The sequence below is a fragment of the Euleptes europaea genome, chromosome 3 (assembly GCF_029931775.1).
Source record: "Euleptes europaea isolate rEulEur1 chromosome 3, rEulEur1.hap1, whole genome shotgun sequence".
Taxonomy (NCBI): Eukaryota; Metazoa; Chordata; class Lepidosauria; order Squamata; family Sphaerodactylidae; genus Euleptes; species Euleptes europaea.
Genome location: NC_079314.1, coordinates 57,378,932 through 57,395,318, shown reverse-complemented (window position 1 = coordinate 57,395,318; position 16,387 = coordinate 57,378,932). Strand labels below are relative to the sequence as shown.

The window sequence follows — 16,387 nt, the reverse complement described above, 5'->3', positions numbered from 1 at the left end:
AAGGGGGTCTTCATGGAAGCCTCCTTCCACAGGTAATCCCACCCATTGCAGAAAGTTATGAACCATTTGTCGCTTGTATGGTACTTACCATTTTCGATCAGTGCCTTTAAAGTGGCAGGTTCGTCTTTTCTAGAGGGGTCAAAGGGAAGAAAAATAAAAAATATAGCACAGGAAGGAATACTGAAAACTATTACCTGCAATTTTAAAGGACTTTTTTATTTCAAGTATATGCCACAGTCAGGATCCAGTAAACTAATCTAATATAGAAAAGTAGGAGTCATTTCTTAGTTTTCTCAAGAGCTGGGTATTTTATATGTAATATTTAAAAAAGCTAGGAGTAAAGTTAAAAAGACAGCCAGTTATTTTGTACGGTTTAGGAACTTGATTAGAAGAACTGGCAACTTGCAGAATACAAAATGGGAATGTCCAAGAGAGATGACCATTGAAATGCCAACAAAGATTTAGATTTTTCTGTAAGATTCAGAATGTTGTTCGTCATTATTTCCAGGTTTGAGAACTAAGGTTCCCAACTGCCCGGTTGTGGCAGGCAATTGCCTGCCAATCAACCGGACTGCCCGCTGACCAGCTGATGGTCAGTGGGCGGAAGCAGGTAGGGGAAAGCGATCCCCGTGTGCAGACAGCGGGGCTAGGAACACTCCTGCCTACATTTGCAAACTGCATGCCAGATCAGTTCCGATCTGGCTTGCAGCTTGGAGAAGTTCCTCCTAGCCCTGCTGTGTGCGCACTCTGACTCCACAGAGTGTGCAGACAATGGGGCAGGGAACGTTCCTGCCTCCCTTTCCAAGCTGCATGCCAGATCGGTTGCAATCAGGTTTGCAGCTTGGAGAAGGATGCGAGAACCTTCCTCCTAGCCCTGCTGTGTGCACACTCTGACTCCACAGTGTGTGCACACAGCAGGCTAGGAAACCAGAAGTAATGGTATTGGGAGCATGCATTAATCCCTCTACCCAGCTCCACCCAAAGGAAACTCCCGCCAAAGTTAAGTGGGGACCTGGCAACCCTATTGAGAAGCGTCTGCCATTTTGTGCATGCATTAAACAGTCTTATTCTTAAAAGCAGCTCCTACCTCCTGGTTGGTTGTAGCCTGATCACAAATAGATTGGGTTTGGATGCATTCACCATTAGATATGATGTTTCAGGGCCATCTACATTCACCAAGGGCAAATTCAGAGTTTTCTGAAGGTATTCTGTTAGATGATTGACAGTCTGGCAGTCAACAGCTGGCAAAACTAAAGAGGACGATGAAGCCTTAAGAAGCTCCTGTAATAAGTACAAAGAAAAGTTAATTATAATGTAGGGATGATTGCCTTTTATACTCTGCTAGGCTTGATTACAGTCTTTTATACTCTTCATTAAGAAAAAAGCCTCCGCTATTCTCAACAAGAATATGACATACAATTTCATTACCAAAACAACCCAGTAAATGATAAAGTCTAATGCACATGTTCAAATGTTTTCCAAAACAATTTTGGGGGGATATTAATCTTTGTGCATGGAGTATGATGAACAGGCTGGTTTGCAATCAGCTCATGGGGTGGTGAAAAACTCAGTGCCTTGAAAAAGGGAAAATATGGTTTTTAACGAGGAATGTTTGACTATTTCTAATGGTCCTGGCCTAAGATGTTTCATTTCAGCAACTTCAAGAAGTTCCACATATGCATGTTCAGGATAATTACCCTAAAGATGGCAACAAAGATGGTGAGGGGTCTGGAAACCAAGTGCTATGAGGAAAGGTTGAAAGAGCTGGGTATGTTTAGCCTGAAGAGAAGACTGAGAGGGGATATGATAACCACCTTCAAGTACTTGAAGGGCTGTCATATAGAGGAGGGTGCCGAGTTGTTTTCTGTTGCTCCAGAAGGTTGGACCAGAACCAACAGGTTGAAATTAAATCAAAAGAGTTTCCATCTAGACATTAGGAAGAATTTTCTAACAGAGTAGTTCCTCAGTGGAACAGGCTTCCTCGGGAGGTGGTAAGCTCTCCTTCCCTGGAGGTTTTTAAGCAGAAGCTAGATGGCCATCTGTCAGCAATGCTGATTCTATGACCTTAGGTAGATCATGAGAGGGAGGGCACCTTGGCCATCTTCTGGGCATGAAGTATGGGTCACTGGGGGTGTGGGGGGGAGGTAGTTGTGAATTTCCTGTATTGTGCAGGGGGTTGGATGACCCTGGTGGTACCTTCCAACTCTATGATTCTCTGAAGTGGTGACTTGCATGTGGGAATAACATTTTTACATCTTCCTCAAATTCAATGCTTTTCAATGGTGCTGGTTCACTGAGATAGCTGTAATCCAAATGGTAAGCAAACAAGGAATATATGGAACACATGAATCATACCACTGGTCCATCCAGCCTACTATCATCTAGACTGGCAGTGGCTCAAAGAAAGGTCTTTATGAACATCTAATTAGGGTTGCCAGCCTCCAGGTACTAGCTGGAGACTAGGGCTGTTGAAAAAAAAATTCGGTATAGTTTGGCTTCGGCAAAATTTGGCCTGTTTTTATTCGGGCCGTGCCAAAGTCCGAACTCCCCCGCTTCGGATCCCTGATAATTCGGGGGGATCCGAAGTTCGGGGGAAAATTCGTCCCCCCACGCGCCTTCAGGGGGATTCCCTGAAGGCGCGCGGGGGGCCCTTTAAACAAGCCCCTCTGCGCTGTCTGTGCAGGCAGCGCAGAGGGGTTTAAAGACCCCCCAGCCCCCCCTCCCGGGACTCCCAGGAAGGCAGGTGGGGGGCTGTCAAGCCCCTCTGCGCTGTCTGCCCAGGCAGCGCAGAGGGGTTTGAAGACCCCCCGCCCCCCCTCTTGGGACTCCTGGGAAGGCAGGCGGGGGGCTGTCAAGCCCCTCTGCGCTCTCTGCGCAGAGAGCGCAGAGGGCTTTGAAGACGCCCCGCGCGCCTCCAGGGAGCTTCCCTGGAGGCGCGCGGGGTGCCCTTCAAAGAGATCTGCGCCTGCCAGCCGGGAGGCGCAGATCTATTTAAAGGGCACCCCGCGCGCCTCCAGGGAAGCTCCCTGGAGGCGCGGGGGGGGGGAAGCAGATCTGTGCCTTCCAGCTGGAAGGCGCAGATCTGTTTAAAGGGCCCAAATTGGCCAAATTCATTCAGGAAACTCCCCGAACTCGGCCAATTCGGCTCCCCGGTTCCCCCCTTTTTTGGGTTCGGTTCGTCCGAACCGAAAACCGCCGAATCGGGAGGAATTCGGCGGTTTTTCAGTTCGAGCCGAACTGAATCAACAGCCCTACTGGAGACCTCCTGCTATTACAACATATCTTCAGCCGATAGAGATTCGTTCCCCTGGAGAAAATGGCAGCTTTGGCAATTGGACTCTATGGCATTGAAATCCCTCCCCTCTTCAAACCCTGCCCTCCTCAGGCCCCACCCCCAAAAGATCTCCAGGTATTTCCCAACCCAGAGCTGGCAACCCTACATCTAATACTTCAGAGTCTTTTCCCTGGAAATGCCAGGGATTGAACTAGGGACCTTCCTTGCCAGTGAGACAAGTCTCTCCCCAATATTGTGATTATGCTAGAAGTAACAATAAAGTTTCTTTTCCAGTATACTCAATTATACTGGAATTGGCTTGAATTACAGGGCCTTCCTGACCTCCTACCTTCTGTGACAGTCCCCAGGGCTCCTGTTTTTAGAAGGGTAAAGGGGATGGGAATAATTTAAATGTGATTCATTAATCCCCTCCTACCTTTCCTCGTACAATTTGAACAATGACTTTTCTTATTTAATTCCCAGGTTGCCTTGATCTGACTACCTCATGCTTCTTTATCCCTCTGCCAAATCTCTTGCGTAAGATCAGTTTGTCCTTCCAATGGTTCCCTGGTGCCTTTAGGAAGCACACGGTTACCAGCCAGTTAATTGTGCCAAGAAAACTCTCATGCACTCACAAACAGAACTGCTGAGCTTCAGTCATATGCTACCAGAGTACAGCTCACTGCTCATACACATTGCAAACTATCTTGAAGGGTGGTGTCAACAGTGATGATGCAACTCTTATTCAGATGATCAGGCAGCCAGATTTACAATATATAAAAAACATGCACCAGCCAAGAATGCAAGTGGATATTGGTAGAGGGCTGTTCAGTTTCACAGCTATGTATTTTGCTTGTGGCTTCTATAGGCCAACACACCTTCTCTAAGGAAGTGATGGTGCCAAATCAATTTATTGTAATATGGAAATACATTTGGAGAAGTCATATTTGTTCATTCAGTCTCCTTAAGCAAGAGGCCTTGATTCCTATGGGTTCTTATCATCCCAGGGGGTACATGACTGTCAGTAAGAAGACACAGACTCCAAAGTGTTACTGATAATGAATTAAGTGGTTTATTGGAAGGTATTACTGCACAATATCCTACAAAAGCAAATTGCAAACTGCAAAGTGGATCAGACTGCTGGTACCTGAATAGGTATGAAAAAGCATGGATGCAAAACCATCAGAAAGATGCAGATGGCTACAGAAAATAATATAAAGAGATAGAAAGGCAGTGCAGAAGTATAAGCAGATAAAACAAGTAGTAGAGAGATGAACCCAAACCACTAGACCTTTCAAATACACTTGAAACAAAAAAGTTGCAAGCAAACATGAGAGCAAATTTAATGCATATTAGCCAATCTAAATGTTAAACCATTAATTGCTACCCTACCACCCTCCTGTCCTAGTCTTAGCTCCGTTTCCTAGCAAGCAAGCCAATGAAGTTTCACAGTTACTTATCCAAGAATTCAGAAATGTTGAAGAGGCAGGACTCTCACAGACATGTGAGCCTCTCAACCTTCAGACTCCTGAGAAGTAGGAGGAGGGTAGGGCAGGGTGAGGATAGGTAGTGTTGCCAACCTCCAGGTACTAGCTGGAGATCTCCTGCTATTACAACTGATCTCTAGCCGATAGAGATCAGTTCACCTGGAGAAAAATGGCCACTTTGGCAATTGGAATCTATGGCATTGAAGTCCCTCCCCTCCCAAACCCCACCCTCCTCAGGCTCCACCCCCAAAACCTCCTGCCGGTGGTTGGCAACCCTAAGGATTGGCCTTTGGAGGCCTCCAGACATCCTCAAAGCAGGAGGGCCTGAAACAGAAATGGCTGCTGCTGGCCTAGGATTGCCAGGTCCCTCTTTACCACTGGTGGGATGTTTTTGGGGCGCAGCCTGAGAAGGGGAGGGTTTGGGGAGGGGAGGGACTTCAATGCCATAGAGTCCAATTGCCAAAGCGGCCATTTTCTCCAGGTGAACTGATCTCTATCAGCTGGAGATCAGTTGTAAAAGCAGGAGATCTCCAGCTAGTACCTGGAGGTTGGCAACCCTATTCTGATCAGAAAAGAAAAGCTGCTTTCTAACCTGCCTTCCTCCTGGCCTTTTCTACATTTTTCTTGGGCAGGGGTGATGCCATGGTGACACACCACTCCTCAGAGGTAGAAACAGAGGCGTGACTTAATTTCCCCCTCATTTGTGGTTTACTTTGTCACCAAGGGAACTACAAGCCCCTGCACCCACACCATCCTCCCAATATGCCAAAACAATATGTCAGCTCTTCTTATCACTCATGAGACTGGTCTTCTTGTTCGTCCGAGTTGCAGGTGTGCACCTGGGTCCTGGGGACTTTTTGCTTTCTCAACAATCAGCAATGCATTCTGCGGACCTCCACTGATGAGTTTCAGCATGGGTTCAAGAAAATGGCCTCCTAAATACCATGATCATGCATATAAACAGCCAGGGAGGGTCTGTCCCCCTTTATGTGTGGAACCCAGTCCCGAGCAATGTGGTTGTCGTGGCATCTCAGTAGCTGCTTACTGTAACTCAGTTGGCAAAGTTAATATTCCAGTTGACACACAATTTTTTGAGCTCCTTCAGCTGAATCCAGATTGAGCCACTGAAGCAATCCAGCAATCCATGATTCTTCTCACTGTATAATATGATGTAGGGTCAAATGCAATGGAGATCCTCTTGTGGGTGGGGGTCTTTAGGCAAGTTGCCCCCCCCTTAACAAAAGTTTTCTCTCAATATTAAGAGGTGCTTTCTCAGTGTTTACAGCTACTTGCAGTGAGATGTCCTCATGGAACGCACAACAATCACGGGGTGCTGTACGACTGCGGTCAGCAAAAGGCATAGTTTCTTATGGCAAACTACATAGAGTCAGGGTCTGCAATCCATTTTGTTCAGAGATGGAGGCTGTAATTGTGCCAATCCAGGGCCAAAAATGTACAGTATTCTGGATTCATCTGAATATGAAAATTTTCAATTAACTCAGCATGTAGGCGTATGCAATTAAACCACACCTAGATTACCAAATGGCAAAATGTATGAACATCAGAATTAAATACTTAGTTGTACGGAGGTTCCAGTGCAATGCTGCTGCCTTGGTTCACAGAACAACAACCTCCAGTACATATATTTCATTGAAGATCAATGCTCTGTCCAGCCTCCTAACATTAATAGTTTGTTGCACATCATCACTTATATGTTAACGTTGTTAGATTTCTCCTTCTGCTCTTGCTTCTCCTCTGGCTGCCAGCACTCCCTTGACCTTTTCATATCTCATTTTGATTGCTCAGATATTTTCCTACTGCCTAAGCTTCCCTTAGGATGCTAATTTCAAAGGAAGAAACTGTGACAAGCCATTTTATCAGCTACCTCAGGGAGGTCAATTAACAGGGTTGAGAATGTCAACACAGCAAAGATGACAATGGGGGGAAGTGCTGGGTGTGATCCAGCGATTCACATCAAAGGGAGAGGGGAATAAGGTAGCTTTTTGTCAGTTGAAGAAAATCTGGACTGCGCTTCTGTTGCCAGGTCCCCCTTTGCCACCGGAGGGAGCTTTGTGCAGGCAGGGGTGCATAGAGCGTCACCGTCACAATGCCAGCGCTTCCAGGGTAAACCCAGATGTGACGTCATCGTGGCATGCGCGTGCGGATCACCCCCCCTTCAGTTGCCCTGCTTCTGCTTGCTGGCCAGCTGAGGAGCAGCAGGCAGCCCCATTAATTGGCAGATAATTGCCTGTTGTAACTGGGTATTTGGCAACCCTAGTAATGTAGGAGGTCCGAATCAGCCAAGCAGAGCGGGTATAACTATATTTATTGCTGATGTACATCATAAGGTCTCAGCCCAGCCTCCACCTTAAACAGCTCGGAAACAGGAACAATAACACTCCCCCCCTCCCAAACGGACACGCCCAGTGATATTCCCCAACAATGACCAAACTATGCCACTTATTTTTGCCTTCAACAGCTGACTAATGGTGACCCTGTAGGGTTTTCAAGGCAAGAGGCCTTCATAGGTGGTTTGCCACTGCCTGCCTCCTCCACATCACCCTGGTATTCCTTGGAGGTCCCCATCCAAATACTTGGAAGGGTCGAGGCTGAGAGTGTGTGACTGACCCAAGGTCACCCAGCAAGTTTCCATGGCAGAGAGGGGATTCAAACCCAGGTTTCCAAGAGCCTAGTCCAGGGGTGGGGAACATCAGGCCCGGGGTCCGTATAAGTCCCACAAAATCATTTAGTCTGGCCCTTCGTGGATCCTGGCAGATCTCTAGCTCAGAAGGATCTAAGACTGGCGATACGCCCCCTCCTGCGGACAGGAATAGCCTCTATTCAAGGCGGATGTGAGTTTGTTTTGCTGAGAAAAGGAACCTTCTTTCCCCCTTGCAGAAGAGTCATTAGCTATGGAGCTGCTAGGACTGCCCAAGAAACTATGTTAACCCTTTCCCACCTGGGCCGTGGAGAAACTTATTCCCTCTGTACTACAAGAGGGCTGGGGGCAGAAGTGGCGATAATGGAGGGGTTAAAGGGGGCAGAGACAGAATGTGCGGGGGCAAGTTCTTAGCCAGTGTGTCCTCATTTCATCCCTGCAGGCAGAGGTAGCAGGAGATGGCTGTAGAATCTGGACCCAACCATGCAGACCAGGAGCAACTCTGGCATGCGGCTGGACGGCTACGCCCTGCTGGTGCAACAGACCATCCTGTGCCACTAGGTGAGCGAGTGTAACACTGATTGGATGCCTGCCTGCTTGCCTGCATGTGGGGGTGGGGTCATCTGGGCAGCTGCCTGCTTGGGGCTTGGTCAGTACCCCATCTCCCTTCTGGTTCTTTCTCCTCTTAAGTTCTGCAAAAGATGCGTAGGGTGGGAAAATGCCGATCGGGGCGTTACTGGACTGGGCTCCTTCGCCTACAAGCCCCGAGCGGCTTGTCGCTCACTCCGTCTCGTGTTTGCTACCCTGCCTGAATCTCTTGGGCCCAGCTGGGGATGGCAGAGCTCAAAAGCAAGTCACTCTACATGGCAGACACTCGGAGCTGTCTCCGGTTGTGCCTCTTGGCTAAATGTTTGACCAAATATAGCAGGCTAATTTTTAAGTTGATAACTTTGTATGGCCCGCGAATGATGTTATAAATATCCAAATGGCCCTTGGCAGAAAAAGGGTTCCCCACCCCTGTCCTAGTCGGACACATTAATCACTACACCACAGTGGCCCTCGATTAGGTCACTAGGTGGTAACAGCTGAACATACACTATACCTCCTCTGGTGCAAACAGAAGCATCAGCCTTTGCTTCGTACTTAGACCTTAGGCTCTTAGCCCATGGCTTGCTGCCTGTGGCTCTGAGCAAGGCAAACAAACCCAGCACCAGCCCAGGCTGTTAAGTGTTAAGACGTCACAATCTGTGTGTTTTAGCTTGACAGTTTATTTCAGGTTGCATTTATGCATTTCTTTTGAAAACTGCTATGAGTCCCCAAACGAGGAGAAAAGCAGGGCATAAATGCCTAAAAAAACAAACATAGGGCCATGCCACAACCCAGTCCTGAGGCCTCTAATCACCAAAGCCAACACAACCAAGGCTGCATTAGTGCCTCTCTGCTTTAACCATAGGAAAGCCATTTAAAGGATCTAAATAACATGATCATTTTCTAAAAGGCTGATTCATTAGCGTCATTTGTTATAAGTAAATCAAAGAACCATCTGTTTCCTCTCAGGTAATAGCTGTTTGGCCATCATCATGATAAGCCAAGAGATAATAAGCATTGCTGCTGAAACATTTGGTCTATATTGCTGATCATCCCGTTTTTAGATTTATAACACATGCCCTATTGCTGGACTGAGAATTTGCCCACTAATCACTCTTTTAACTCTGCTGAAAAGTATATCACTCAGTTGACAGAATCTCCTAAAGAGAACCAGCTGAGAAAGGGCAGGGGAACTGATACAGGGGGGAACCAAAAATGTAACGAAAGATAAGGCTTTTCATCATTATCTATAATCTCTGTTAAATGTGTTCATAAAAATTGACCTGCGAGGATTTAATTTAGTTTCTTTATGATATACTGAGTGGCGCTGTTTGGGATGTAGGTCTACAGTACACACCATCTGTTTTTAGCCTTATGGTATTTGTTTTAATAGCCATTTAAAAATGTTGGTATACCCTGCCAGGGATCTTCTATATAGTTAGCAGTTCAGACCTAATCTTCTGCAACATCTGATATGCACACCAGTTATTTAATAAGCTTGAACCCACACTGCAGCTCAAGAGACGAAAGCAGTTATGGTGACTCAGATGATTTAGCCACACTGATCCATACTTTTGTAACTTCCTGATTGGACGACTGTAACATGCTTTATTGGAGCTGCCCTTGAAGGTAACTTAAAAACATCAGGTTGCGCTGCCTGTCAGTTGGTTGGTGTGTACTGTACTGCTGTAAGCACATTAGGCTTTCTTGGAAACAACTGCATTGGCTTCCCATTTGTTTCTGGGCTCAATTCAAGGTGCTGGTTCTTTTTGTATAAAGCTGTTAACTTCCTGTGACCCAAATACCTGAATGTTTTCTAGCCAATGCCTTGCACCCAGTGGGAGATGGGGGGCATAGGGGTGCAGCATGGATGCAATGGGACATCATTTCTGGGGGAAACCAGAAGTGACATCAAGCTACTCTGGGAATTGAGGGTTTTACCATAGAGTTTCTGGTGATTCCTAGAGTGGTGTGACATCACTTATAGGTTTTCCCCGGAAGTGATTGCATGTTGTTGTGCTGGCACTGATTTTTTACAAATTCTTCTACTGCCTGAAGAAGTGACAGCAGGAAGCACAGGTTGTTGGCAGTGCTCTCCTTAGGATTGCCAACATCCAGGTGGTAGCTGGAGATCTGCTATTACAACTTCTCTCCAGCTGATAGAGATCAGTTCACCTGGAGAAAATGGCTGCTTTGGCAATTGGACTCTAAGGCATTCAAGTCCCTCCCCTCCCCAAACCCCACCCTCCTCAGGCTCTGCTCCCAAAAACCTCCAGGTATTTCCCAACCCGGAGCTGGCAGCCCTAGCTCCCCTGCCATAGTGGACGATTTGGCAGCCTAATATAATCCACACACTGGTTTAGGCCATTGAAACAGCTTTTTTTCTGATGCTCTCTGTCCAAGAGTGAAAGCATTTTTTTTTTTGGGTGGCTTCAGCCCTATATTCTGGGTTCCTTATTGCAGGGCCACTTCTCATTTGTCATAGGTCATTTATGCACGGGAGGTTTTGCCGTGGATTTGCCCCTCTCTCCATGAACATTTTCCCCATCTGAATTCTCAAAACTCTGCAGGGGGGCTAATTGTTGAATTTTGAGAATTTGGATGGGGAAAATGCGCATCTCGAGAGGGGCAAATCCAAGGCAAAACCTCCCATGCATAAATGGCCTTAAAGAGACAATATAAAGCAGTGCTCTTTCAGCAAGTATTTTGAGGTCTACTGTGCTGCTCACTGAGGCATTGGAGTGTTTTAGCTATTGTATCTTGTAAAATATATATTTCATACATTGGTAATGCCTTTTGATTTAAGAATTTAACTGTGTGGGTAGCCACCCTGACAGTGTGATGAGGGTATATATTTTTAAGCAGCACACACACACACACACACAAACTCCTACAACAAAAGGCTATGCATTTTTTAAACAAATAAACCTTTCTGGCATATGAATATTGCACATAAATTAAGTAATCAGAATGAAAGTTTGAGAAGGAGAGAGTGATGGCTCATCTATGAGCACGACAATTCACAATTTATCTGTTATAAAAGAAATCTGCCAAAGTGCTCAACTGCTGTACTCCACTGTTGAATTAAGAAGTGAAATGAATATTTAGGACGAATGGCAAGCCAATTTTTCAAACATAACATTCCCCTCTGAAATGGAAATGCAACTTTAGTGGCAGACACAGCCATTGATCCCCAAGGAACTAAACAGCTGTTAATGTAGCTGAACAAATCTAATATCTGCAAACCATCTCTAAGGCCTGCAAATCTGATAGCTTGCCTTTTCAATTAGTGGAGTTTCTGGCTTGAATTATGCATACTGCTCCATGCTCCTGTAACCACAATTAAGAGTTTCAGTGACTAAATCTGCACTGTGGAAATTCCAGGCCTATGCGATTATATACTTATTAAAATAAGTAAAATAAATAAAATAACAAAATTAAAACATATTCTTCAAAGTCGCCCACAATCAATGAACATCACCATACAAGAACAAAGAATAATGTCCTATCCTAAGCAGAGTTATGCCTAGGATTGCCAGATCCCTCTTTGCCACCTGCAGGAGATTTTTGGGGCGGAGCCTGAAGAAAGCGTTTTTTTTTTTTTTTTTTGCCAAATGCGCACCTTTATGCAGTACTGTTGTAAGGGAGAAAAAGATATGGGGAAACCCCTACCGTCCAGGGGCGATGCCTCCACCCTCGCACTTACCCCAGGGGATCACAAGTCCCACTGAAGGTGTACTGTGCTAGCAAGCCCTGAGGCCAGGGAAGTCATCTGTCAGGTCACAGCAGGGGGTGGCCTTGATGGAGTCTACTCAGGAGTCAGCCAGCTCTCAGCCACGTGCTCAGCAGTAGAAGCCGACCCACTCATTTCTTACCAGAGACAATCCTGGCACTGAGACCCACGGAGAGCACATGGAGGTCAGGCGGGGTAGCCAGCTCTTTACAGAAGTCCAGGGGGAAGGGCACATGAGCTCACCAACCCCAGGCAAGGATCCATTGGGTTGGGGAGTGAGGATTGGCTGAGCCCAGGGTTTAGGGTTGCCAACCTCCAGGTAGTAGCTGGAGATCTCCTGCTATTACAACTGATCTCCAGTGGATAGAGATCAGTTGACCTGGAGAAAATGGCCACTTTGGCAATTGGACTCTAAGTCCCTCCCCTCCCCAAACACTGGCCTCCTCAGGCTCTGCCCCAAAAATCTCCATGTATTTCCCAACCCAGAGCTGGCAACCCTACCAGGGCTGGCCCTCCTTTGGGGAAGCATTTAAAAGGCATGCCCAGGAGCAGCCAGGGAGGAAGAGCCTGACCCATTCCCGGTAGGTGGGAAGAGGTAATTGGCAGAGCAGAGTGTGGAAACTGGATGAAGAGAAACACCCTCCTCTTGCTCTATTCTGAGGCTCTGTCCTGGGACACTTGCCCAATTAAAGCAACCCCGGAGGGTGTGACAGGCCGGGGCTCAGACCCGACCCCAATGGAACCTGTTTATGCCTGTTTATCTAAGGAGTGGCAGCCAAGTGATCTCTCTCAACAGTTACAAACACCTGTCGGTAGAACAAAACAGCTACATTCTTGTGACAAACTATCGTGTGTGTGTGTGTGTGTGTGTGTGTGTGTGTGTGTGTGTGTGTGTGTGTAATTTTTTGCTGTCAACTCACAGCTGACTTATGGTGACCCCATAGGGTTCTCAGATGCAGACTCTCTACAGAGCAAAACAGATTAAACAGAACTCCAGTGTACAAGTATCATTTTTCTTTAAAGAAAATAACAAGATATATGAAATTTCTTAAGAAATGAGTGTTCTTCCAGCATATGGCTATGAAGCAAAACTTGAAGAAAAAAATAAATTGATTAGGATACATTTACACTTTTTAAACCATCAGCTCAGTTTCAATTTTTTTTAAAGTACCACAAATATAAAAGGACTTCCCAGTAACAGGTTGGAAACTGAGCCTGTCCAATTTCATTGCCAGCAATTGAGCAGCAGACAAAACTGTAAATTCAAATGCTTTTCCAAAGGCTGTAAAGAAAATTACTGCCACTGAAACCTCTTTTATGACATTTATCAAGTTTGAAATAGCCTTCACCTCGTTACCGGAATTACAATATCTCCATCCCTTGTTTCAAGCATTGTTTTGTTTTGATGCTGAAAACTGCTAGGGGGTACAATATGGGGCAGTTATGCTTGCCTGAACATTGAGAAATTGTGTCTCATTTCCAGAGGAGTCTGCGTAACGTGTGAAGTCATCCACGCTAAGCTGGAAAACAAAAAAGATAGGGTAGGTCACAGGGGGACATCTCGGCTCATTACCCACAAGCTGCACTCTGAAGCTATGAAAGGAGACAAATTACCGACACCTACCTTATCTTGAAGAAACACGACAAGGTTTCTGGAATCCTGAGAAATGGCGTGTTGCAGTAACATATGCAGCTCATGTTCAGAGATAATGTGTCCTTCGTGAAAAGTACTTGCCAAGCCTTGGAGAGATCTAAAAATAAAATGACAACTTATTTCCCCCCCCTCAGCCCAGATTCTGAAACATCAAAGAGTGGTTAATCTCAAGAAATAGGACGTGGTCAAGTACCAGCAACATCCTAGGTTCCTGAGGCATGCTGGGTGGGTTAGTGGGGTGGGTACACATGCATAGACACCATTATGACTATATCCAAGCATTTTATTTATTTATATTTAATTTCACTGATACCCCGTCTTTCTCCGAACTTATATTGTTTGCCTCTCCTCCCTTTTATCCTCCCAACAAGCCTGCGAGGTAGGCTAGGCTTACAGTATGTGACTGGCCCAAAGTCAGTCAGCAGGGTGGGGATTTGAACCTGGGTTTCCTGGATCCTAGTCCAACCACTACACCAGACTGGCTCTCAAAAGCATGTCTTTCACCTAGTTTGAAAAGGTGCAGGGTGACAATGTCATATTTTGCAGGCGGTCTGCAACATTTTCTTGAATCCAGCTCTATAGCACAAACAGGGACTGGGTGAGGCTTGAGTCAGTCCTGCAGATGCAGATGTTCTCATCTAGGCTAACAGTCACTTGTCAGCTTGGCCCATTGCTCTGATTCACAATTGACATTAAGGGGGCCCAATGTGAGTTTCACCATTTCTTTTAAAGTAATTCCCATGAGGTAGGATATAAATACTGGTTAATAAAACATGGATAAGCTTCCAGGGAATGAAAGAGCTTCCAGGGAATTCTTTGTCTTCTACTTTGTGTTCCATGAAGAAAGAAAGTCAGGAAACACACCGAGAAACATTTTTTAAATGTATTTAGGAAATTCTGTATGCCACCTCTGCAGATCTGCTCCAGGCAGGCCACAACTAAAACAATAAAACAAGTCAGGAAAACGAAACACACAATAAAACAGCTGATAAAACAGCCAAATCAGTAGAATAAAGAAATAAATCGATCCATAAAAACATACCAATTAAAAAACTATGCAGCAAGTATACATGGTATGCCTTACAAGTACGGTAGCTAAAATGTCCTAATGGAATAATAATGTTTCTGGTTTTCTTTGTACATGTCTTCTAAAGACACTAGAGAGAGAGAGAAAGGGGTTCAGTGAATTTAAGCAACCTTTTTGGACCTTTTAAAAAGATTTACACTGTGGCTTTGTTTAATGCTCTTAGTGGTTCACATCAGGTCATAGAAATCAGAAATAACAGAAATGACTTCACAGCAAAACAAACTCCCATCTAAAATCAGGGTATTTTATGTGGGAAGTTGGTGTGAAATAAATACACACACAGATGGATATTTTAAAGAGTTCCTCCCTCCACAAAAAAACCCTCTGCTATTAATTTAAAAATAAAAAGGGCAACAAGAATCTGACTTAATTAGATATAATCTTTTGTTACATGCTGTTACACATAAAAAAGATATGAGGATGCAAAACTTTTTGAAAGCTAACATTCTGTGTTAAAACATGGTACTTTTTATAACACATACTGTTCTTTACCTCCTGGTCTGGAACTGTTTTCCCAAGATCAAATTCATTGCTTTCAACAGTGTTCTGCTTTTAGGGGGGGAAAGAGACCTAATAGAAGTAGTTATTGTTTTTTGTGTCCTTCTATCCCATGTTGCCCTGCACAAACTCTTTCATCATGTGGTCACAGAGGGGAAGCGTTAATCTTTCATTGAAATAACCTCTGTAAGGCCAGGAGATATCAGGAAATGAGAGGACCTGTTTCAAGTTTTCTTGGACCTTTAGGAGGTGAATTCTAAGTGGGAAGAAGTTAGAGTGCTAATGCACAACCACCATACACAGAGTAGTATTTATCATGTGTATGGGTGGTTGGGAAGCTGCACAGTCATTAGGGTGATCAATTCCAGGTTGGGAAATTCCTGGAGATTTGGAGGCAGTGCCTTGAGAGGGTGGAGTTTGGGGAGGGGAGGGAGATCAGCAGGAATGTGGCGCCATGCAGTCTGCCATTTGAAGCTGTCATTTTCTCCAGGGAAATTGATCTCTGTAGTCTGTAGATCAGTTGTAATTCTGGGTGGACTCCAGGCCCCGTTTTAACATTGGTAACCCTAACTATTATGCACATAAAATACAGCTCGGCATGGGTCACTAAGGGGGGAAATTGGATTATTTAGCAGTCATTCAGTATTGTAATGTGCTTAGATACATTGTACAAGAGCATATTATATAATGAAAATACAGTTTCAACATGTACTGCCCATTCATGTGGTTTACGTTTCACCTTCTGTTTTACTCAATGCCTAGCTCCTATGGAGCTAACTGCCATAGATTTCCAAAGAATTGCATTATGAGATGGTGGTGGAAAGTGCGGACAAATCACAGCTGACTTATGGTGACCCCATAGGGCTTTCAAGGCAAGAGGTGGTTTGCCATTGCCTGCCTCTGCATGGGCTGAGATAGTTCTGAGAGAACTGTGCCTGGCCCAAGGTCACCCAGCAGGCTCCATGTGGAGCAGTGGGGAATTGAACCCGGTTTACCAGATTAGAGCCCGTTGCACTGCTTTTAACCACTGCACCACAATACCGAAGGGCAAAAGAACCTGCCAATGACCCTACCTGTTTTCACAATATATGTTACTGACGAGGAGTCTGGCATTGCAAACCACACACATAATTGTCTAAAAGTTCTGATATCAAAAATGCATAATTGTTGGAAGAACACATGAAGCTGCCTTGTACTGAATCAGACTCTTGGTCTATCAAAGTCAGTACTGTCTACTCAGACTGGCAGTGGCTCTACAGGTTCTTAAGCAGAGGTCTTTCATATCACCTACTGCCAGATCTTTTAAATGGAGATGCTGGGGAATGAACCTGAGAAGAGTCTTCTTTTTCTTCTGCATTGGGATGTGGAGTTCCAGCAATTATTCTATAGGTTAAAAATCATCACCTT

General features: G+C 45.3%; 1 protein-coding gene across 1 annotated transcript in view; it reads right to left on the bottom strand.

Annotated features, from left to right (window-relative positions):
* LOC130475422 (V-type proton ATPase subunit S1-like) overlaps positions 1-16,387 on the bottom strand; it is a 45,301-nt gene that overhangs the window by 22,872 nt on the left and 6,042 nt on the right. Inside the window, exons 2-5 of the mRNA XM_056847198.1 lie at positions 13,366-13,492; positions 13,193-13,261; positions 1,088-1,281; positions 89-129 (exon numbers count right to left, since the gene is read on the bottom strand). Of these exons, the coding sequence (XP_056703176.1) occupies positions 89-129; positions 1,088-1,281; positions 13,193-13,261; positions 13,366-13,492 (431 nt within the window). The remainder of the gene's footprint in view (positions 1-88; positions 130-1,087; positions 1,282-13,192; positions 13,262-13,365; positions 13,493-16,387) is intronic.